We start from the raw sequence: 23,272 nt of genomic DNA, 5'->3' as shown, positions 1-23,272 counted from the left end.
TTATTAGTATAATAAAAACAAACTGGAACTTCGGTTCATTTTGTAATTGCCGGCCACTACATTAACAAAGCTATTTGTTTGTGGTCAAACGATTTTCTTGTTCTGAACGAAATCTTTGACTGATATCACGGTAATCGGAAATAGCTCAACTGTTTTAATTAGTTATGAATACCTTTATTTGAAATATATATTCACTGTTAGTTCAAAGAGTTTTTTTACAAATCACTAACTTTTACTATTTTCCGTCATGGCAAAGTTTATGAAATTATCTAGTTATTTTCTGTTATAGTTAAAGGGAAGACTTCGACTGGCCACTTGAAATCGGGAAAGTTTTTTTCTCATCACAGCAGCGTTCAAGGGATTCATCATAAAGACCACCAGCAACATCATCATGACAGTAATAATCAATATCACCTTGACAACATGCACCGCCAAAACAACAGACCACACACCCATAGCAATAGTCATCAAGGCCACCACGTTAACTTGCATAACCCTAGCAACCCTGAGCAAAGACATCGCCCAACTCATAGTACTTATCACAATAAACCTCATCTCTTTTCACACGAAGTCATTCCTGGCTACCAAAAAATGCCTTGGGGTAAGAAAACTCGAAGCAACAAGTCCAGAAAACTAAAGAAGGCATTTGAAAAGAAAAAGACTTTGAAAACATACGCCAAAATGAAGAAACCTTTTGCATAGAAACCCTTGTCATTGCTCGACTTTGGGTTTTATATATGTGTGTGGTTTCATGTATTAAATATTTGTCCTAACTGTATGTTTAGAATTGACTGGTAAAATTAACATTATTAATAAACGTTTTCCAAATTTATTCTCTCTTAGAAATATGACTGTTTTAATTTACTATCCGTTTTACGTTTTCTTTTCTTGTACCTCCCTCTCTCTCTCTCTCCGACAGTGTTCTGGTATAATGGTAATTTTACGTAGTAGTTGTAAACATATTAAATTTTAGAAGCAGTGCAGTAATAGTTTAAGATACTATTAATTGGATGTCTACCTATGTCAGAAATTAATTTGCAACAATTTTTTACTTTTAGAAAATATATTTTTTTCGAGTATTTATACCCTTCTAAATATGTTTTTTTTTTGTTTGAATGTCTTCTTGAAGTTTCTTAGTTTTAACGTATATTACTATACCATTATAACTCGTTTCATTTAGGCTTACTAAATTTGAAACACACATTTGGTTCAATACCTGATAGTTTTCTTTTTAAATGTTTTTTTCTCTTAGAATGTCTCAAAATTCTAAATTCGTTTGATATCGCATATCTTTCCTAAACCACACTACTACATTGATAATTAGAGGTAAAAGTATCTGTAAAATTATGACGTAGTTTTTTTATTATATCAAAGCACCGATGCGCTTAAAGAAATGTTAATAACAATGGTATTTATAAAACTACATGGATGAAGTACAACAATAGATATACGTAAATAATTATCACTGCATTATTTTACACCTAATATTTATACTATCGAAAGTACAACAGTAAAAACGTGTTTATGAATTCCAATTTATTTAAAACAAAACAAAAGTGCTTAAAGTTGTTTTTAAAAATTTAAAGGCATTTACGTACCGAAACATGTGTTTTACAGTACATATTTGCTTTGCTTGAAAATACCTGTTTATTATGTGTATAGCTAACATCTACTGTAATATTTAGTGTACCTAACAATTATATTAAAGATGTTTGCTCGCATACAATTAATGGAAGTTTTAGTTAGCTTTTGCCAGAGGCTTAGCTTTAAGAAACCATTTATTTACTAACAAACTAATCCCAATTATAATCAAACAGGCATGATTATAGCGATCATTTGTTCAACGAGACTTTTCTGTTTGTGAATGTACAGTTATTAGTCCTTCTTAATGCTAGGAGAAAGAGGAATCGCCTCTAAAGATCTTGTAGTAGTAGTAGTAAAATGCTAGTAACAATAAAATGAAAGTAATTTCGTATAATTTTGGGAATATATCTCTTAAAAACCAGAGAAGATTTTCTGCTGGTACTTGTGTAGCGGGTAAACACCGCCATACTTGTGTTTAATCAATAAAATACCTTTGTTTATTTGGAGTATTTTATTTATACCATGTAACAAAAGGCTTCCGACTTTAAACTTCATAAAAAGTTTCGTTTTAATAACGGATTCTTTAATAATTAGTTACGCAGATTTCGAAAATATCCTTTTTTTATCCTATCACGTAAGGATTTTTATTTATTAATTCTTTTACAAATTAGTGTATGATTTACCACAATGAATACTTATTTTTTATGATAAAAATTCAAATATACTAAAGAAAACGAAGAACACTGATGTCAGACGAACGTTCATCGTCTCTCATCTTGATCTGCGCATGTGTGTGAAATTACGTCTTTTAGCTTCAAAACTACATGCAATGAATGAACTTTATTTTATATTTGCGTCTTGAGCATCTCATTTCAATAACCAGCAGTCATCAGCCACAATATTGATGTTTCACCTTCCCTCCATTTCTCTGGTGTTTTGACGAAACCTTGTTCTCTGCAGAGGATACCGAGATTTTGGGGGAATAGTCAATATGTGAGTGTAGGAAATGATCTTTCAATATCACATTACAACACAACTTTTGTCAATATCATGCTCGATAAATTCAAAGTTTTTAGTAAATTAGACCCTTGTAGTTTTCTAAAAATTTATTAATGATATCTTTAAAGGCAATTCACGCATCTTTTTTAACTTTCCTTATTGTTCTGTCGATATGTTCTTCCCAAGTCGATTTCTTAATCTGAGGTCCAAGAAATCCCTTTTTTAAGTTTCGCATCTGAAAGAGCTAAGAATTTCCCACTTGAATACTTGAAATTGTTGTCTAAGGTTTTTACAAGCTGTTTGTGTTAACCAAACTTTCATATTTAATGTTTTTCTCTCCTTTTATCAGGCTGACACTGTATGGCCATTGATTCTTTATTCAGTGCTGATTTTGTGCTCTGTTGTCCCATTCACACAAAAATGGAAACTTTGTATAACTCAACAAAATACAAAGGACTTTTAAGTATCTACAAAGTAGGCAACCATGTTTTGTTTTGTTTTAATTTGACCTTATAATAAAGATCGAGATTTTTTTACGTTTCTTTTAACTGAACCCAATGAGCAACTGGAACTTCCAGATGTATATATGTTAACATTGTGAAAGAACATCTTTTACACTAGTTTGGGAGGAATGAACGAACAATCTCCACTCACATGCTTCTTTGACTGCAGCTCCTAACTTTGGTATTAATTTAACAATACTGCTGTAATAAACCAGTGAACCTTCGTGCAAAAATTATGGTATAAACGTTCTTTCACGGTTTCTATATCAATAAAATGATGTTCCTGGAGAAACTAAGTTTTTAGCTTAAAGTATGGACCCCGAAATCTTTGAAGAATCTTTTCAATGACTAAAATCTCTCACCAAATGATTAAAAGTTGTGGTTCACCAGACGTTTTAGGTTGAAAACAATCCCTATCATAATTTCTATTGACATCAGATTCAGAATCGCATGAAACTGTATTAAGAGTCTCCAGTGGAATAGGTACAGGTACATCAGGTTTGTAAGCAACAGGTCTTATACAAGCTTGAATTTTTGGATAAAAAATTTCCTTTTTATTTTGAGTGTTCTAGTCTTACACGTTACATAAGCAAAAATATCTCACGCCAGACTTTTGACATTTCTCACCTTTCTTTAGTCCATTGTCTCAACTCTTAAACGTGGAAACGTTGTGCGGAGCCCATGATTTGTGTTTGTACCAAAGTTTTATTTCAAAATCAGTGTAATACGCATTTTTGACAAATTCTATAATGTTTTCCTTTGTTTCCTTACAACGAATTTACCACATATATAAGAATATGCTAGGCCATTTACCACAACCTCATGTTGCCATAGCGATGAATAAATAATGTGGAAAAGGAAAAAAATAATCTTAAAGTGCACGCACAAATACTATACAGAAATGGCATGTCATGCTGCTTTTCAACCGTTTGTATACTAGCGGTGTATTTCCAATAGGTTCTGAAACGTTTGATAATATTCTCATATCGCGATTGCTCTGGATAAATCTATAGCCAGTGGTTGTCAAGATTTTAAGTATAATAAAATACGAATCGACTTCAATTAAAACTATTCAGTCATGTAAAAATACACGTTTTGTGAAAAACTGTAGGTGATGGGAAAAAAATTGATATAATTGTCGGATTCAGCGGACGGGAATTACTGTGGAGCATGTAAAAATTTCAAGACACTTCCTGGCTGAAGAAAAACTCTCATCCATACAACACCAACACTTCTAACATGCTTCAGATGAATCTGCGCCATCATAACTTGCTTGTAATATTTTAAAAGGTAGAAAAGTGCAGTTCATCTTAATTTTAAATTATCACATATCGTTCACTACGTGAAGTTTGCCGAAGTTTTATGTACGATTTGTGCGAGATAACTTCTTAATCCCATATCTTGATTGTACAAAAACAATATAGTATATACACTAGAGTGTTATACATGTTGTGAGCCTTTTGTTCATTTCATTTCGTTTTAGATATTTTTTTTCTACAAATGAAGCCACTTAGTTGAGGGCTCTTAATTAAACACACAACTGAGAAATTACTCTTTAGCTTAGCGTCAAACGAAAGCATTGATGTTCTTTTCAAACTATGAAGATTAAGTATGGAAAATATACGTTGGGAAAAAAAAATAGAACACAACGGTGATAATACTTCAGAAAAGCAGGTGGCTTTGTCAAATACATTTCAATCAAAAATAATATGCAAGTAGTATCTCGGTGCTCTTTACTAACTTGGATATTTTTTAACGAACAATTCTATTACAATATTTTGTAGTTTTTGAAAATAAAATAAATAATATTCTTGCGAAAGGTATCTAACATAATTTTTATTAGTTAGTCGTGTTTCACAATAATATAATTGTATTAAATGGACTTAAAATAACATTTCATTACAATATGCATAATATCTATTACTATTTTACCCCCTTGTTTTCAATTTATCAAGTTTATTTGTTTGTTTAGAATTAAGCACAAAGCTCACAATGGGTTATCTGTGCTCTGCCCACCATGGGTATCGAAAGCAGGTTTTTAGTGTACGAGTCCGCAGACATACCACTATGTCACTAGAGGCCTTCCAATTTATCAACAAAATAAACGTGTTATTAGTTTCATTTCCAACCAACAGATACCGCAAGAATAGTCACATGTTTAACTGGTTGCTGTTAGTTCTGTTGGTGAAAATGCTTCTACCAGGATGATGTTGGAAGGTGCATGCTCACGGAAGTTTTATTATCCCGATTGCTACAGTCGCACAACATAGTGAGGCATCCCAGTGGTACTATTCTTGTCATGGTTGTTGTATACTCTGATTTCAACAAGTCTCACTTCCGAATCTCTACTGAATTAGAAACTATGGACCAAGCTTCGCGTGATCTGTTATGCAACTAAATGTACATTTTTAAAGTTAATTTTGAAGTTTTTATTTTGTTCTATACAACAAATATCACACAAAGTGCTGCTTGAGGTTGATTAACTAATGGTTAATATGCTTATCTGAACATCAACTTCATAATTTACTGTGGCTTGTTTAGAGAAGAAAATACGTTCTTGTAATGCAATGCTTATGAAGTTGAACAAGGTGAGTTTATGATAACGTAAGTTGTGTAAAGTATGTAACAGTGTGTGAGTTTTATAACAAAATTCTTAGTGTAATATAGATGTATGAAGTAATGTACCCCACGTTTCTCACTATATCTAAATGTTACGGCCCCTACATTTAAGGTGCTCCACTCGTAATCTGAGGGTCGCGGGTTCGAATCCCTGTCGCACCAAACATGCTTCCCATTTCAGCCGTTATAATGTGACGGTCAATCCCACTTTTCGTTGGTAAAAGAGTTGGCGGTGGGTGGTGATGACTAGCTGCCTTCCCTCCAGTCTTACACTGCTAAATTAGGGACGGCTAGCACAGATAGCCCTCGTGTAGGTTTGCGCGAAATTCAAACCAATCTAAACATTTTACTTTGGAGGAAGCGGTCGAATGAACCTGACTCTCCAAAATATAACAAGCACCCAAACACCAACAAGGAGACGAGCGAGCGTTTTACTTTAATTAAGTGATGAATTATTTTTTTCTGCAAGTACTGTTTTATCATATGAATAGATTTAAATACAAGTTCCAGTAGTTGAAAGACAGATGTCACTGGCAGCTGTTATAAAGATTAATAAGGCCTTTGTAGGTGGGCGGATGTTTTCTTATAGCAAAGCTACATAGGGCTATCTTCTGAGTCAAACTAGGGGAATCGAAACCCTGATTTTAGCCTTGTAAATCCGTAGACTTACTGCTGTACTAGCGGGAGATCTTTGTGGACATATTATTCGATCATTTGTTGTTAAAGTGAAATGGGCTAACTGTTGTCTGTCAGCATGGTTACCGAAATGCTACTGTTAAACATTATAAATCCTTCAACTTACCAATGAACCATTGGAAGGAAGTAATATATATAACGTGTTTTGTCCTATTGTTACATGCTGTGCATCTTACATATCTCGAGTACAAAAATACCAGACAAAGCTATAAAGTTTAAATGCCAATATATTCTGCAATATTTTCCCTTAGTTATCAAGTTGATCAACGTTAAGTTTGCGGACTTACAATGTTGTGTTAAAATTGGATGTTTTATTCCCTTTGGTGAACAGGGAAAAGACAGTAAATTTTGTATAGCTTTGCGCTAAAACAAATATTCGCTGTGTTATTTAAAATATAAGAACATGATTTTTCCTTACACATTATTTTATTTAGCACCAATATTCATTTTCTCTTTAACTTAGAAATACCATTTCGATTTTACCATCTTTTGATAAATATGCTTAGATATCCGTACGTTATAAAGCAGAAAGAAAAAGGCTGAAAGCTTCCACCACTTATGTATCAGACCTAGAATTATAAAACATTGAAACTTTTAAATGAGTTTGGCCGTTTTTCATAACAGCATACCTGTATTTCCTGAATGCAATATTAATTATACAATATTAATGATGTATAAAATGCCAACGGTGCTCAGAATTTCTGGCAAAGGTACCTTGATACATATCCTGTACGTATCTTTACAGGAACGCTGAAAACTTACTGAAGTCTGAAGTTCAGCTCTTCTCGGTATAATTTAGTAATTTATTTGAATTATCCCCACTTTTAGCAAAAGTTATTTTATCGAATTGAAATAGTGTAGCAACTTAGAAGTTAAAGTCACTTAGGGACTAATCTACTGAAAAAGACTCAAGCTGAAAGAAAAAAGAAAAAACATCGCTCACAAGAGTCTTATGGCCTGTTTTATGGGTAGGTATATAACAGTTACGCAATATTTCGATGAGCGGAGTAAAATTATTTATTTGATTAAGAAATCTTTTGAAGAGTAAATTGATAATACAGTTCTTTAATAAAATAATAGTAGTGCGTTTAAAACAAGTACCCAGTGTAATTGCTAAAGTAATTTTTATCTATATAACGCATGTGAAACAGACTGACAAATAGCTGGAAATAAAAAAAACATATCCAAAATTAGTGTGTGGATGAAGAAGTATTATAATTATATTACTGTAATGAAGCTATCGTATCCTTCATCTTTCAAACAAATTGTAACGTGATCTTGCTAGACTACTTGCTTGCTGTTTTGGGGAGCGCTATAACATCTTTTTCTCTAAGCATACAGAGAGAGTTATCCTTCAGATAAGAGCCCAGGGTTGTCACAGTTCAACCTTGCGCTTTAAGAAATAAATGATGATGTAGTTTCTCAAAATAACCAACAAATGGGGAGGAGTTATTGCGGCCGAGACGCATGGTCCAAAATAACTATTGAGCATTTCTACAACCGTTGCTGTTAAGTTCTTTTCGTGAATTCTCAAAATTCAAGAGATCCTTTGTTATCTGGCTTTAAACATACAGCAGTTTTCTATGCAAAGTGACAGTTTTTTTTCAATTCGGCTATCAACAAAAAATTAGCATAAGGTGCGTGTAAAAGAAACAACAAAAACACATTTCGGCTCTTTAAGATTCGATATTTGTACCAAACTTTGTGTAGATCTAATATATAGTTAATTGTTTCTCTAGTTCGACTGAATTTAAATTATATTTAAAACATCTCTAAATCATGCTACATCAGTCTACGTGTACTTTGTAGTAATAACTTCTTATCATTAGAATAGTCTGTATACTTAAAACGAAACTAAAATTCAAGTTAGCCATCAGTATAGCAAACTAAATATAATTTTCTTACGTTTCTACTTAAGAATATAAGAATGCATTGTTTCATTATTTGTGTACATTTGTTATTAACGATATTTCAATAATATCTGAGTAGATTCGCCAGCTTAATAGATTTAGGTATAAATAAGATGAATTTTCTGTAAAAGCCAAAAAAAAAGTCTCTATAAGGATGATAGTTCTACAAAAATAAGCATACATATTAAGGACAGATATAAGAGACATTAATGCAACAAGAAAGGTAATAATAAAAATTAACGTAACTAAATTAATAGCATAATCTCTTACTATATAAGGAAATATTGTATCGGTGATATAAACTGTATGCGATAATAACTTAAACCAACAGAAAGTAAAATCAGTGGTGGTAAATATAATAATGCTATTTTCTGTTACCTAAACAATATCCAAATGAATTAAACTGTAGACATGATAGTTTTTTTTAAAATGACGTGTAACTCTGTAAAAACCTTTAAATTCGTAATATATAAAAAATATATCGTTAAGTTTCCCTCGGAGTCGAGTGGATTTTGTGTTTGAATTGCACAATGAGAAACCTCAATACGAAACACGCAGCGAAGTACGAGCTCTATCCATATTGCAATGATGAAAAAATTCTATTGTATCTGAGATGAAAGTAGTAAACACGATAACATTGTTTGAAATATTTGTATATGGGAATGGAAAGTTTATAATTCAAAGTTGAAAGTGTTTTTTCATTGCAAACTTTATAAACTTGATTATTCAATTAATGATGTTCATATCTAAACCTAGATAATTTGTTTTGTTTGTAATGAAAGAGCTTTTTCAAGATTGCAAGACTACGTCTTGAAAAACCATGATAATTCGGTATAAGAATATTATACACATATTTACAAGCGCGACTAATGTCCGAAGCTTTACTTTAGTCTATCCTATTAACATTTGTCAGGTACGTAAATTCTAGTCCGAATAATTACAAACCTGCAACTTTTAGGCTGAAATTAACCTCCCACTAAAATGCCTTTCGTCTGTTAACAGGCATGTTCGACGAACTGGACAATTCTATTATCAATTAAATAAAAACAAAAGTTGACTTGTAAGAATTACTTTTATGTGAAATCGTTGTAACTGTGGTGACTGACATTGTCATAGAAAGTTGTGTTTATTGATACAGGACGGTGATTTACTCGAATTATTAAATGACGTTTAAATTTGCGATGAAACCCCTTTTAATTTTATTAATAGGAGAATTGGTGTAATGGTTACTGAAATAAAATATTTCTATTGTTGTAACTTCAAATCCTTTAAATCTTTTTTCTATATTCAACGAGATTGTTAATGATTATTAACGGATTAATAATGCTCATTTTGATAACTTTACAGTATTTCTTTAATTTTTTTCACTGATTCAGACCATTAACTATCATAATTGATAAATTCTTAATCATAACAATTTTAGCCGCAGTAATTGTTTGTTTGTTTGTAATTAAGCACAGAGCTACGCAAAGGGCTATCTGTGTTTCATCCACCACGGATATCAAAATGCGGTTTCTAGCGTTGTAGGTTCACAGAAACACCACTGGGGTGCACGTCGGTAATAAACCGGAATTTTTACGGTGCTTTATGCAAATTGAAAGTCCAAAGTAATTTACGAATAACATTATTTGATTTAACCGAATGTACACCAAAGTCTGATAACACTTGTTTATCTATAATACTTTTTATATATCGGTTTTAGCGTACTTATAAACTTCATTACCCGGAGGTTTAAATTTATTCAAACTTGTAAATGAAAACGAAGTTGTTAACTGTTATATTTTAAGTAGCGGTTTGGTGTTTGGTTGAGTGTAACTTCACACATAAAGCTATTACTCTGCTTAAAATTAAAATAAAATATATCTTTTTCTTTCCATTCGCATAAAATAATAAATATTGTGTTTATAACACCTAAATGAATGAACTGTAATAATTTACTGCATTCATTGTGAGTGAGATAACATGTCTGTAACATGCTTGACTAAAGTAATAGACCCAAGACTGTTGAGGACCGGAATGCTGTGATTATTATCTCGGTTTGCTATTTTCATCACGTTTGCTTGAGGTGGTCTCTTTCTCTGGAGATATCTGATGTTTTATATAAAGAAATATGTTTCAGTATAGCATATGTTTCGTACTAAAATCTAATTATATCAAAATGAAAGCTATTTATTGCGGTGTGTTATATATATGATAAAGATATGTCATACAAATACTTTTTAAGGCCTTAAAGTCAGCATCATTCTCAAAGTTATGAGTTCGTATATAAAGTATGACTGAGTTTTATCGCCTAAAAACAAGATTTCAAAACTAGTTACCTGCATAACGGTATAAAGTAAAACCTCCTTTTTTTACGCACAAGTTTATATTAGACTGAATTATCATACGACGTTCTGCACTTTGTTGGACTTAAATTTCTATAATATGCAAACAGAACAAGTTACACTGAATAGTTATTGACTAATTATGAGGAAAATAATCTATTGTTTGATCTCACCAGTCAAGAATTGTTTTATTCTATTCATATTCCCCTGTTATATTTACAGTTTCACTGAAAACTGATTAATTAGCGTTGTCACATGGTATATTTAGTCTATATGAAAATCTTAAAGTTTAACATTTTATTCAAGATTACGATTTCATTCCAAGAATCTATACAAATATAATGTTTCTGAATTTTGTATGTCCATATAATTACTTCGCATAGTGTAAATGGATCTCCACAGTTAAAGGTTTAGAGGTTCATTAGGTCCATGCAAAGGTACATATACAATTTTAGTTTCTGCATTTCACTGTTTTCATGGGCATTTTTGCGTGTTTTTTAAACCACTACATCACCATCTGTCGACGGATATTTGTTACATTTGGTATGAAGGTTCAATATGTTTATGCGGGAGTGCATACAATTTCCACTTTTGCGTTTTGCATTTTTTACCATTGCCTCACCCTCTGTTTATGGATTTTTACCAACTTGATTTGAAGGTTCATTGGATCAGTGGGGACAAAAACGTACATTTTCAGTTTTGCTTTTCTCGATGTTTACGGGAGTATATTGTATTTCTTATCACTATTCGTCTTCTGTTGATGGATATTCACCGTCCACGTGACCAGTAGTCTAGTTAGTCAATAGTAAATTTATAAGATTTGGAAATATTTGATTTTAAAAACATAACAGCCCATATTTATGTGATCGTACCAATAAATCCGTAAAGAATGCACTTAACTTCAGCTTAAAATCTCCTTAGAATGCTAGTATGATTTCCGGCGTTGTTGGTAATTTAGGCGTAAATGAATCAGCGTATTTTCATCGTGCTGCAAAAATTTTGTCTTCTGCAAAATTTTGGTATCTAAACGTTTCTGAAGCTCATCAACTATAAGTAACTAATATTATATAAGGTATGTCCTTATTTATTTTAAAGTAACTAATATTATATAAGGTATGTCCTTATTTATTTTATGAGTTTGCGAAAATTGTTTATGATTACAGTTAATAATCAGGTAAAATATCCATAATAATGGCTATAGAAAGTCTTAGATGCAATTTTGGGCAAAAAGTAGGCAACCAGTGGAAAAGTTTAATGGGGTGCCGAATCCATTTCTGGAAATTGCCAAGCTGAAAAATGGATTTTTATATCTTAAAATTGAGTTTCAAAATGATTACCATCCTACATCAGGAAAAGACTAATATTGTTGCAACTGTACGACATAGTGTCAAAATAGTGATGCCTGACCCTATGTTTATGAGGTTGATAAAATAGGTTAACTAGCTCATATTCTTCAGCTATGAGATATAATCACTAATGCAGCCAATTAAACAGTTTTTCTCTGTTTTTGAGTTGTATATAACTTATCACAATTTTAGTGTCCAGGTATAAATTTTTACTGTTAGAGAGTGGAAATTTTTCATGTAGCATTTAATCAATTTGGTTCATAAAGTTAAGAATGTCGAAAAAAAGGTATCACTGAGTTTTGTTTATAGCAATAAAAAGTGAACAAGAACACTTTCTATCAGTTTTCGCAAATATTGAATTATACCTTATGTAAATATCAGACATCTCTCAGAATTCTCATACTTTTTTATTTTTCAAAATCATTATTTTGTATATACAGTTATAATAGTACCTTGATTACAATCAGTTTGGAACACGTATTTATTTATATCTCAACAAGTAATTCAATACTCCAATGGATAAGTGGGTAAAACCACAAAGTAGATATCAATATAAAACATACATTAAACCCATTATAAATTAGTCAAAGTCATTGTTACATCCATTACCTAGCTCTCTACTTTTTCATACAGTTGTGTATGGTATTTTTACTTTTCTGCACTTGAAGCTTAATACTTTGCAAATTAAATGAGTTTAGTGCAAGTTTTGGACACTGGATTTGGAGACACAAGTATCACTACCATTGCGTTATAAACACAGGTCCACCACACTGACTCTAGAAATGGAAAGAATGTATAGTTTAGGCGTGCTTTCTCCAAAAGGGAGCTTGATAATGTGAGTGTCTTATATAAAATTATAGAACATATCTGATTGGTGCAAGAGTCTCTGAGGTACATTTCTTTTTGAAGAAGAATGTACGAACATTTTTTTACGTTATCTGTGTTACTAATTCCATACAAAAGACCCACAAAATGTTCAACATCTCTGATACAATCTTCAGTCAATTAGTCTTTCTCTACTACACCAACAACTCATACTTTAAACATTTACCGTGTTGACTTTTCGCTGTGGCACGAGATGAAAGAGGTAGTGTCACTTCCTGTTAGCACGTGAAATGCAAGAATGGTATCCAGGGTAGTCTCCAAACGGTCTGCTTTCCACCAAAGTATAAATTGAGATATATTTCTGTTTTTGTTGTTTTATTTCTCAGTCCCATGTTTTAACTAGAAAGTTGAACTTTGAAAAAGTGAGCTACAATAATAATAATATGTCCTTAGATAATTGTGTATTGCATGAATAGTACAGCTGATAAAATCGTTGTCAAAGCAGAGTGTCAGCTTCTCTTGTCTGGCTTCTTACTTCATCTAAATCAGAGCTGGTTGACTTCATTCTGATACAGTATGCAAAACTGTCAGCTAATACAGTTTTTTAAAGTATACTAAAATCTTGAAGAAATTATCCTTGTTTTCAGAACAAGAAAATAAGTGCTTCCAGTTAGATGAGAAAGGTACCTTTGAATTTCTATTAGCTATTGAATGAACTGTGTACATCTCCCCATCCTCTATGTGTCTCTTACTTGATTGAAAAATTATTATACCTGTCAAACACGAGATCAATATGGTCAAACATAACTCGACCCACAAGTATGTTCTTCATGTAACATTCAAAGAAATCTTCAGAGGATTTTCCAATAGAGTACATCATTGCTAGAGTATCTAAGATGAACGCTGCATTAGTTCCTAGCTCATGATCAGTGTTGAATGGACAGTCGATATCAACAGTGACAGTATTACAAGTAAAGCCTTCTTGCCGAATTATTTGTTGCTACATGTGTCCGCCAATGCTTTGAAACTGGCAACACTTTATGCTGAAGAATATCTTCCAACTCGAGCTTATGACCCCATTCAGAAGCTATAAGCATCTGATACATTAATGATCTGTCTGCTTTGATAATCCTTCTTCGAGATGAAAAAACGTACCTCTTGACTGTCTCATAAAAAATATGAAGATTTTTATGTTATTTTTGGGTAAACAACCTCATAAGTTTGCAAGACTCACTCCACTACAAATGTGTTAACTTAGTCTTTGCCTTTAGTACAAGCTTCTAACATATCTTCTTGAGATTTTATTGTGCTAAGTACTTTGCAGTTAAATTTTGTAAAAATACCATTGTCAAAAAATGATAGAATTTAGGAATTGCCACCAGCCTGTCTTCATTTTCATTGTTTTTTAGTATTCTAAACTTGTCAGACTCTGTGTTCCAAAACATAATGTTATGTTCTACATGAACTATTTTCCTAGTTTCGCAAGCAAAGTAGCTTCTTAGTTTACAAGAAAGGACCCAGCTACTCAAATTTGTAGACGTTTTAATAATCCCGTTGAACCTTCACCTTTCTTTCCAATGTTGTTAAGCCATTCGTGACTCTGTTCTGGATTAATCTGATTGAACCTGCCACCCCATCATTTTAAAAGAAATTACAGAAACACCTTACTTCCTCAGGTAATGAGATTTTTTCACTCAGATATGCATATTCTGAACAAGATTAGCTGACAAGGTTTTACAAGAAGAGAGAAAACATAACACAAGAAACTTCTAGATGACGTTCCTAACAATACTCGCGTTGTGCATGAATGAAAGATTATCTGGATAATCTTCATATAGTGAACAGTTCACTCAACTAGATCATTAAACTGGTTATTTCCAAGCAATTTAAACAAAGTAGTTACGTCATTATATTCCCCTTTAGAGTGTGTTTGTTGTTTTGTTATAGCAAAGCCACATCGGGCTATCTGCTCAGCCCACCGAAGGGAATCGAACCCCTGATTTTAGCGTTGTAAATCCGGAGACATACCGCTGTACTAGCGGGGGGCTCCCCTTTAGAAATCTCTCCGAGTTGTTCTCTTAAAGACTGGTCTTTTTGAGCAATGAATTTCAACAGTTTTGCTAAAAGGATTCACTACGTTGCCTGCAAAATTAGCTTATGAATTCTGGCTGCTCTACCATTGTGCCTCGCAGGAAGAATTTGTTCTGCTACGTTTAGGCCACTAATACCACGTGTTTTCCAATAAGCTTCTGATATGACAGAGAAATGCATAAACCTCCACAACCTATCTACAAATAATTATATTTATTTTTGTCCATTTTAATTCTACGAGTGTACAAAACAAAACTTGATCCCTACCTCTTTACATCCGAGAACAATTGTGTTTAGTGCATCTAGTTTATGAGTATCTTTTTGTATAAATGACATCTTTCATATGGTTGTTTTTTTCTTGGTCATAATGACTAATTTGGTTGAATACTTCACGACTGTTACTTTATTATGCCCGTGTTCAAAAAAACCATTATCAATGATACGGATATATTTCGCTTTAACTGTTTCTGAAAGAACGAACCAAGATCTGAAAGCTCCTCTAAGTGGTTGTCTAGTTCCCTCTATGTTGTTTGCTGGAATAAGTTCTTCTAAGAAATATGGAACAGATCATGTGACTGTAATGGACAAGTGTCTATTCCTCAAGACCACACCACCCTTGTTGCTAGTTATCTGCTTTATTTGCATGAAACACATTTCGACCATTATTTCTGCCATCATTTATATCTATTTTATCACATGTAAAATACACAAATTTAACTACTACAGGGCTTGTGGGTGTCACTGCCATTTTATTTGGGTCCATCGAACTTAGTGTTTTCTCAACAAATGCAGCATCTATTTTAAGGCACGCTCATAGCTTATTGTGTTGCCAGCTTGTCAAATAGCTAAACTACCTTCGTGGATCGTGTTGATTGATATTTGGCGCAACTAATACCAATATGTCTAGGTGTTCAGTAACCACTTTAATTGTAAGCTATATCTTGATCCATATTAAGAATGTTGTTCTGCCTTTTGTTTTCAACATTTTCCTCACAGTCATTAATCTCCAAAGCTTTTTCTCCACCAAGCATAATACAAAGGAAAGCAAATAGACTTTCTTTAACACAGTATATTACTTTAAAAATTGAAATGGTTTATATTTCATATTTAGATACATGTTAAAATGAAAATGGAATACGATATCAATCATCTCAAGAAAGTCAGTCTTTATTTCTGTAAATCTGGATGTTGAACTTTAATCCATCAGTATTATCACCACTCAGTTTAGGAAGTGGTATATAGACAAACTTTCTGGGTAACAGAACAGTTCACATCCATTCAGTAGCACTATCTTTGATATGATCGAATTCATACGTTTCTTCTGCAATACTTCCAGTTTTTCTTTTACTTTCCATCTACGTACAAATAATTGAGTTATCTCTACATCCGTCATAGCTTCTAATTTACAAAATCTTTTCCACAATCATATAGCTCAATAACAAGTGCTTAATTAGCATGTGAGTTCAACTCTTTAATCAGCTAAGCCTTTGCTTTGTCATCGTATTTGCATTCTTACTTAGCTTTGGAGCTTGCTCACATGAACCACTTGTAACATGCTGGGTATAATTTACCCCATAGTGCTATAAGATTGTTAATGCCAGAACGTTTAGTCATACTAGGTAGCCTCAATGATTTGGTCACTCATTTTTAATGTGCTTATATTACTCACATTTTCTGTACTTTACATATTTTGGCTTAAAATGTAATTAATTAAGTCTGCTTTTATAAATTAACTTCTTAGTGTAGATTTATTATGACACGCCAGTGTTACAGGAATTGCTCCATCTGCTGAGGTTGTTTTCTTCTCCAGACGTCGGATCCTCTTCGTGCTTGTAAATATGGTCCAAAGCACGTCTTGTGGTATAATCTGTTCTTCAGTTTCAAGATAAGAACTAAATCTTTCTAGGATAGCTTGATTAGAAGCGTTTCTTCACTTCTTTCATTTATGTACAGCTTCTTTTGATCTATTCAAGTCCTCTTCTTTGTCTTTCGACAGCTTTTCGTCTTTGTATTCTTTGCAAAACGTAAAGTCTTCGATGTATGTATTACGTTATATTTTTAATGTGATTGCAGATTTTATTTTCTGTATTTTTTCTCCAAAAGTCGCAACACCACATGCTGTTACATTCTATGACCAATCACTACTACTCACGCTATTTCACTTAGAGATCTATACATAAAAAATAAGATAAATACCTAAACAAATAAATGATGAATAAACACACAAGATCTCTTTCCAAGACGCATTAACCTAATCAAAGCAGAATAACGCAAGATAAAAATCACTTGAAATACGAAAACAAAACAAGCTCATCAAAATGTTGGTATCCATGTTGAAATTGTGCATAAGATAAAATTTTGGACTGAGAAATCAACTGTTTTTGTTTCAATTATGTCACAATTGAATTAAGCAGCCTAAATTACCCTAGGAATATTGTTTTATGGAACTGATGTTTGTAAAACGTTTAGTAATCAGATTTAATAAAAATTATGTGACAACTGTTTGTTTTTGAATTTCGCACAAAGCTACTCGAGGGCTATTTGAGCTAGCCGTCCCTAATTTAGCAGTGTAAGACTAGAGGGAAGGCAGCTAGTCATCACCACCCACCACCAATTCTAGGGCTACTCTTTTACCAACGAATATTAGGATTGACCGTCACATTATAACACCTCCACGGCTGAAAGGGCGAGCATATTTGGTGCGACAGGGATTCGAACCCGCGACCCTCAGATTACGAGTTGAACGCAATGTGAATTAAAACCCCAAAAATAGCTTTAAAAACGTGTTAGCCAGCTTTCCAGCGAAAAATCTCTAGGAGTTTTGTGAATGTCCGATCGTATCTCGTAAATTGCTGTTATTCTATGTACTGAAAGTATAAAATGAAATATATAAACAACAAAACTGTAAAACCAGTTGCTGATTTCTTAATTTATAGAGTTCGTCGATTAAATACGTTTTTTTTCATTGAAAAAGTTGGTGATATAACAGTAAATATCTGAATTCAGAAACGATTTGAGTTTAAAATGGAATCGATATTTTTAGTTTCATAATCAATTTTATGTACTTGGATCTAGGTTATGTGATGCCACATTACATCTTTACTTTAGGCTTATATTTTCAACATTCGCTACATTTACAAGGTTTGTCGTAACTTCGTTTACGGTCCCTTTGCACCTTCGTCACTAAAACTGTAACAGGCAGACAGTACTCGAAATATTCTGTGTTGATATGCTGCATTTTCACTTTCATGTTTCTTCCTAATACGAGAAATCGAATGTGATGTAACGTGACGGACACTGATATTTATATTAGTTAGATTCTCTGCTTTCATTCACAGGTTCTTAGAATTAAGAATGGTTATATGAGAACCTTATAGGTGTCGAACCTGGATGTTTAGCCGATGCATTGCATAAAAATGTCATTCAGGTTGTAAATATCGATCGTAGAACATTTGTCTTAACGTTTCTAAGCCTTGGAATATTAAAAAAATGACTTTTAATTCTTTAAATTATGCACACATTTTTGTAGCTTGTTCTCTTTTCTTCTTGTCATAAATTATGTCATTTACGCGTAAAAGTTGTCATTTAGTACTTTTAACACAATTGTGGTTTATAAGAGGGTTCCCCCAGGAATATCACAAAACTTCTTATAGAATATATTAGCAAAAACAATTTTAAAAACAAAGTTGTTTTTCAAACAACATTCAAGACCTTTTATCTCAATGGCTTAGGCTGATAAAATATTGATAATAGTAAAAAAGTTGCTTTTCTAATTGTTTAAAAAGATTCAAAATTCATTCATTTGTTTATCATATTATTATTTTCTATATTTTCTTGTTTCACAAGCCTATACAAAGAAACGTCTATATATATATTTTTCCAAATCTTGGCAAACTTACTCAAAATTTCCTGTACAGGTCATACGGATATTGATTCTTGAAAGAACATGAAATAATTTGTCATTTCTGTCATCGTGCTAAATTTCTTTTCGAAGCCGTTCAAGCCCCGAAATCTACAGCAAAAATGGCTAGGTATACTGCGCCAAGATCTATGCATATCTACTAAACTAACTCTTAGTAAAGTTGTAGGGCAATTTGTGTTTCTTGAAAGTCGAAATTTTCACCCTCTAACACGTTCAAAGTTCTTATTTGCTCTTTGAACAAATATTTTACTGAAACCAGGGCTTTCGATTTTTCACCCTGAAGAATATTTTAAATCATTCTTGTTGTTTTTTTAATTTCGCGCAAAGCTACTCGAGGGCTATCGGCGTTAGTTGTCCCTAATTTAGCAGTGTAAGATTAGAGGGAAGGCAGCTAGCCAACACCACCCACCGCCAACTCTTGGGCTACTCTTTTACCAACGAATAGTGGGATTGACCGTCGCATTATAACGCCCCACGGCTGAAAGGGCAAACATGTTTGGTGTGACGGGGATACGAACCCGCGACCCTAAGATTACGAGTCGAACGCTTTAACCTACCTGACCATGCCGAGCCTTTTACGTCCTTCACATTCCGCTGTTCGGAATGCGCATTCATTGGATAATAATTTGTAAAAGTTATAGGACGTAACCTGGAAATTGCCACACGCTTTGAGAATTAATCATTTCTTGAGTTCGCTTTTATACTTTGTCTCTGTGTGGTTCCTTCGACTATTTCTTTATCTAACAGTAGACGATTACCATGGTAGATTTCTCCACTCTTGTAAGTGTTGATTTTTTCTAATGTTTTACGTATTTCGCTGAGATCGAGGTTATGTGTTTTTTTATGATTGATAAATCAACTGTTTTATGTCAACTTACGTATGTTTTTTATGATGATAGGACTAAACGTTTCGACGTTAACAATTCAGCCCATTAGGTCTAACACGATACTCACCAGCATTAGACAACAAAGCTAAGTTTGTTGTTTATCTTGTATTTGTTATGTAAATATGTGTAAAAACAGGTAATGCTTATGTTTCCGAATAAATAAAATTAATGTGAACTGTAGTAGAGTGGTGTATATTGTAGAGAGATTTGCTACGTATTAGTTACAGAATGTTTTTGTGCTGACTGTTATGTAAATTTTAAAATATCACGTGATTCATTTATTTTAACACTTTCAACTTACATGCTAATTAATCAACCTCAAGTTCACTTTTTTTAAGTTTGCTCTCCCTTATTAGACCATTTGCCCCCCAGTGGCTCAGCGGTATGTCTGCGGACTTACAACGCTAGAAACGGGGTTTCGATACCCGTGAGGAGCAGAGCACAGATAGCCCATTGTGTAGCTTTGTGCTTAATTCAAAATAACAACAACAATTAAACCAATTAACACATATCAACAGAAACTAGAAAAGCATATATAGTGAAATCTATGTCCATTAACTTCTAATCTGGGCTGTCACTGATATGATAGAGAGCTTTGCAACTATTATAATCTGAAAAAAGAATGATTTAAATATTTACCTATAGACGTATATTGTATCAATATTTGGAAATCAGTGTTAAAATAACTAAGACTTTCTCATCGTTAAATTTTTGCATAGATTATTATAAATTAAAGTAATAGTATTAAAGAGTTAGGATACATAAGCTCAACATGTAACTCAAAGTTTCATTGCAACCAATATTCAGGATTTTACACGGAAATTTTAAAAACCAAGGTTCAGTTTTAAGCCAAGAAGAATATCATCTACTACCAAATTACCTGTGGTTATTCACAACCGATCCATAATATCTGTACATTTTGTTTTAAATTTACAACCACAATTATTGTCCAGAGCCAAATTAAATTTTTATCCATGTCTTTTAAATTTTGTTTTAATATTCATATCAGCATGTCACGTAACAACCACAGTGGGTTGGCTCGTAACAGAACTACATTTTTATACCAGTTGATATTTGCAGGTAGTATTATACCGAGAAAATTTATTGGTTTTTGAAAGGATATTTAAAATCATTTTACAACAGGAAATGTTTTACACTCCGATCATAAAGATAAGTTCAAACCACTGATTTACAATTTCCGACATTATATCCCTTGCACCTAATGGTATTAAGAATATGGAATAATATACATCAACTTGGGGCAGAATGCCCAGAACGAGGCCCTTAACAAATCGTACCCCAGCTATATAAAGTAAAGTGTAGACTGTAGAGTCTCACCGCATATGAGTATCCATGAATACAAAAGTCAGTGGTTAAATTGTCTATGTATCTCAGGAAACAGTGCCCATAATCAAGAAGGATTTCCATCTAAAAAACAATACAAGTCACATCTACACAGATTAGTTCCACGACATATCCACGAAAGAAAGACCATTTGTATGAACCCTACCTAACTGAGAAAAAATGGAAACACATTGTGACAGTCAACAAAGTGCATGTATACTCTTTTAAGTGTGATAAGTCGAGTGCAAAGGCTAAAAAATATTATAATAATAATACAAAAGTATTGCCTAGCATGCCACAAAAGTATTTAGAAAGGATTCGTGGTATCGCTGTACATTGTACCAGAACCAGGTTAATGATTACAAGAGTAGATATAAAAGTCAAAGTGAATTCTGGTTACTACCAGAGTAATGTTTTGGTTCCTTTGTACCACATAGAAATATTGGTTTTGTAATGAAAGAAGGTCATCACGATACGAGTTCATTAAGATAAGACTTCCCAATCAACGACTACATACCTCTAGTAGTTCAAAAATAAAATGTTTATTTACACTATTATCTATGAAGAATTATCAATATGTGGATTTCTATGCAATCGGACTGTTGTTCTCGCAAACTAAATGGATTATGGAAAGTAAGCAAGGAAGAGTAGGGTAGAGTTTTTGCACATGACAGCTTTGTGACTGAATTTTTGCAGTAAAATCTATCCTACAATGATAATATCCAGATATGATCGTCAGATAGAAAGTTAACCGCAGTTCGCGACATATCCTGTAACGACGTGTTAAGGTCCAAAATCGGTTTACTATAACGTATTAATGATGATTTTAATGGAAGAAATCGTGCTAGCTTAGGTCCTTATACGAAAAAAAAGAGGTTATTAAGCAACAGTTTACATTATCCTAGTGGAATGTGTGATACTTGAATTGCACGTTCTCTGTATAGTAGCTGCTTTTCAACTAAGTTATTTATATATACAAAAAATTGAATGTTATGTTAAAGTTTTCGTGTATGATATAATTTTGTTAATTAGAGAAAAATGTCTAGTAACAAAAGGTAACAGATGAGATAAGTTATTGATCAGCTTCTGTGTTACAAAATATCGTCTGGTGGTACAGCGGTAAAACTACAAATTTACAATGCTAAAATCAGGGGTTCGATTCCCCCAGGTAGACACAGTAAATAGCTCGAAGTGGCTTTGCTATGAAAAAAACTCACACCCACACGTTTTTAATGTCCCACCAGCTATCAAAGTTTTCACATAACCTTATTATTTTATGTTGTTAGGGTATAACGAGTGATGAAGTTTGACAATAAGACTGGTAATTGCATCATTATCCGACTACAGTCATTGAAAATTATCTATATTCAGCTACGTATAATATACCGTCGAAACATGATTCCTTTTAGAAATGTTTCGTATAAATGACTGTAAAGTAACGTTTCAATTAAAGAACTAATTGTTACAACCAACCTAGTTTGTTGAAGTATTGTACTGAAAAAACTTCTTTGGCAACATCAGCCTTCAACGAACAAACTGTAATAGAAATAATTTTATGCTGGGAATCGCTATTGTAAAATAATTAATATTTATTTGTGTTTGTGGCTCCTGATAATTGCAGAGTTCTTGTGTAACGATAAAAAGATGTAAACACAAAAACAAATTACTGTTACGTTACTGCAATGTAAAGTCATTTTCTTCGTCACTGTCTGCATGATCAGTATTACATATGTATATATATATAATAAAGAAGAAGCATCTTGAAGTTCAGTTGATGATCTATATTAATTACCCTTGGTGTCTTCTAAGCTTAACTGCCACTCGTCGGGCTCATACTCCATTGTAGTTGCCGTTTAGATACAGAGTTAGTTTACGACGCACGTCACATTTCTTTTGGTCTTGCTTCGAAATTACTTGGACTCTATTCACGTATTTCTACCATGAGTTGGCTCCCAGACTTTAAATAATACAAAACCAGCTATGCTCTGTTAGACTATCAACTATTCTAGCTAGTTTTGTCACAGAGAATTTATGTGCAGCTGACGGGAAAGGTAAATGCGGACCTTGTTTAAGTATGAGCGAAGAAGGATGTGCTCACAAAGTTCATTGTGCATAATCACTTTTTTTTTATACTAAGTCACAACATTTTGTTTCTTAAAACAGTCTCATTCGCCCACGTATGATTTTTTAAGTGTAAAAAAACATGTTACGAAACCACTCCA

The 23,272-nt window shown here is 32.9% G+C and overlaps 2 protein-coding genes across 6 annotated transcripts in view; both read left to right on the top strand.

Moving 5' to 3' along the window:
* The window catches only part of LOC143244811 (uncharacterized), a 62,022-nt gene extending 59,938 nt beyond the window's left edge, over positions 1-2,084 (top strand). Inside the window, exon 4 of the mRNA XM_076490163.1 lies at positions 290-2,084. Within this exon, the coding sequence (XP_076346278.1) occupies positions 290-702 (413 nt within the window). The 3' untranslated portion in view covers positions 703-2,084. The remainder of the gene's footprint in view (positions 1-289) is intronic.
* A 3,203-nt stretch (positions 2,085-5,287) lies between these two features.
* Positions 5,288-23,272, top strand: part of LOC143244807 (zinc finger protein GLIS3-like) — a 67,747-nt gene continuing 49,762 nt past the window's right edge. For 2 of the 5 annotated variants that reach the window (XR_013025331.1, XM_076490158.1), the window contains exon 1: positions 5,290-5,674. The gene's annotated coding sequence lies outside the window, so the exon portion shown is untranslated. Of the gene's footprint in view, positions 5,675-23,272 lie in introns of all 5 variants that reach the window. The other 3 variants (XM_076490160.1, XR_013025332.1, XM_076490159.1) reach the window with 3 other exon arrangements.

This window comes from Tachypleus tridentatus, chromosome 2 (genome assembly GCF_004210375.1).
Source record: "Tachypleus tridentatus isolate NWPU-2018 chromosome 2, ASM421037v1, whole genome shotgun sequence".
Lineage (NCBI taxonomy): Eukaryota > Metazoa > Arthropoda > Merostomata > Xiphosura > Limulidae > Tachypleus > Tachypleus tridentatus.
This window is presented reverse-complemented; position numbering and strand designations above follow the sequence as displayed.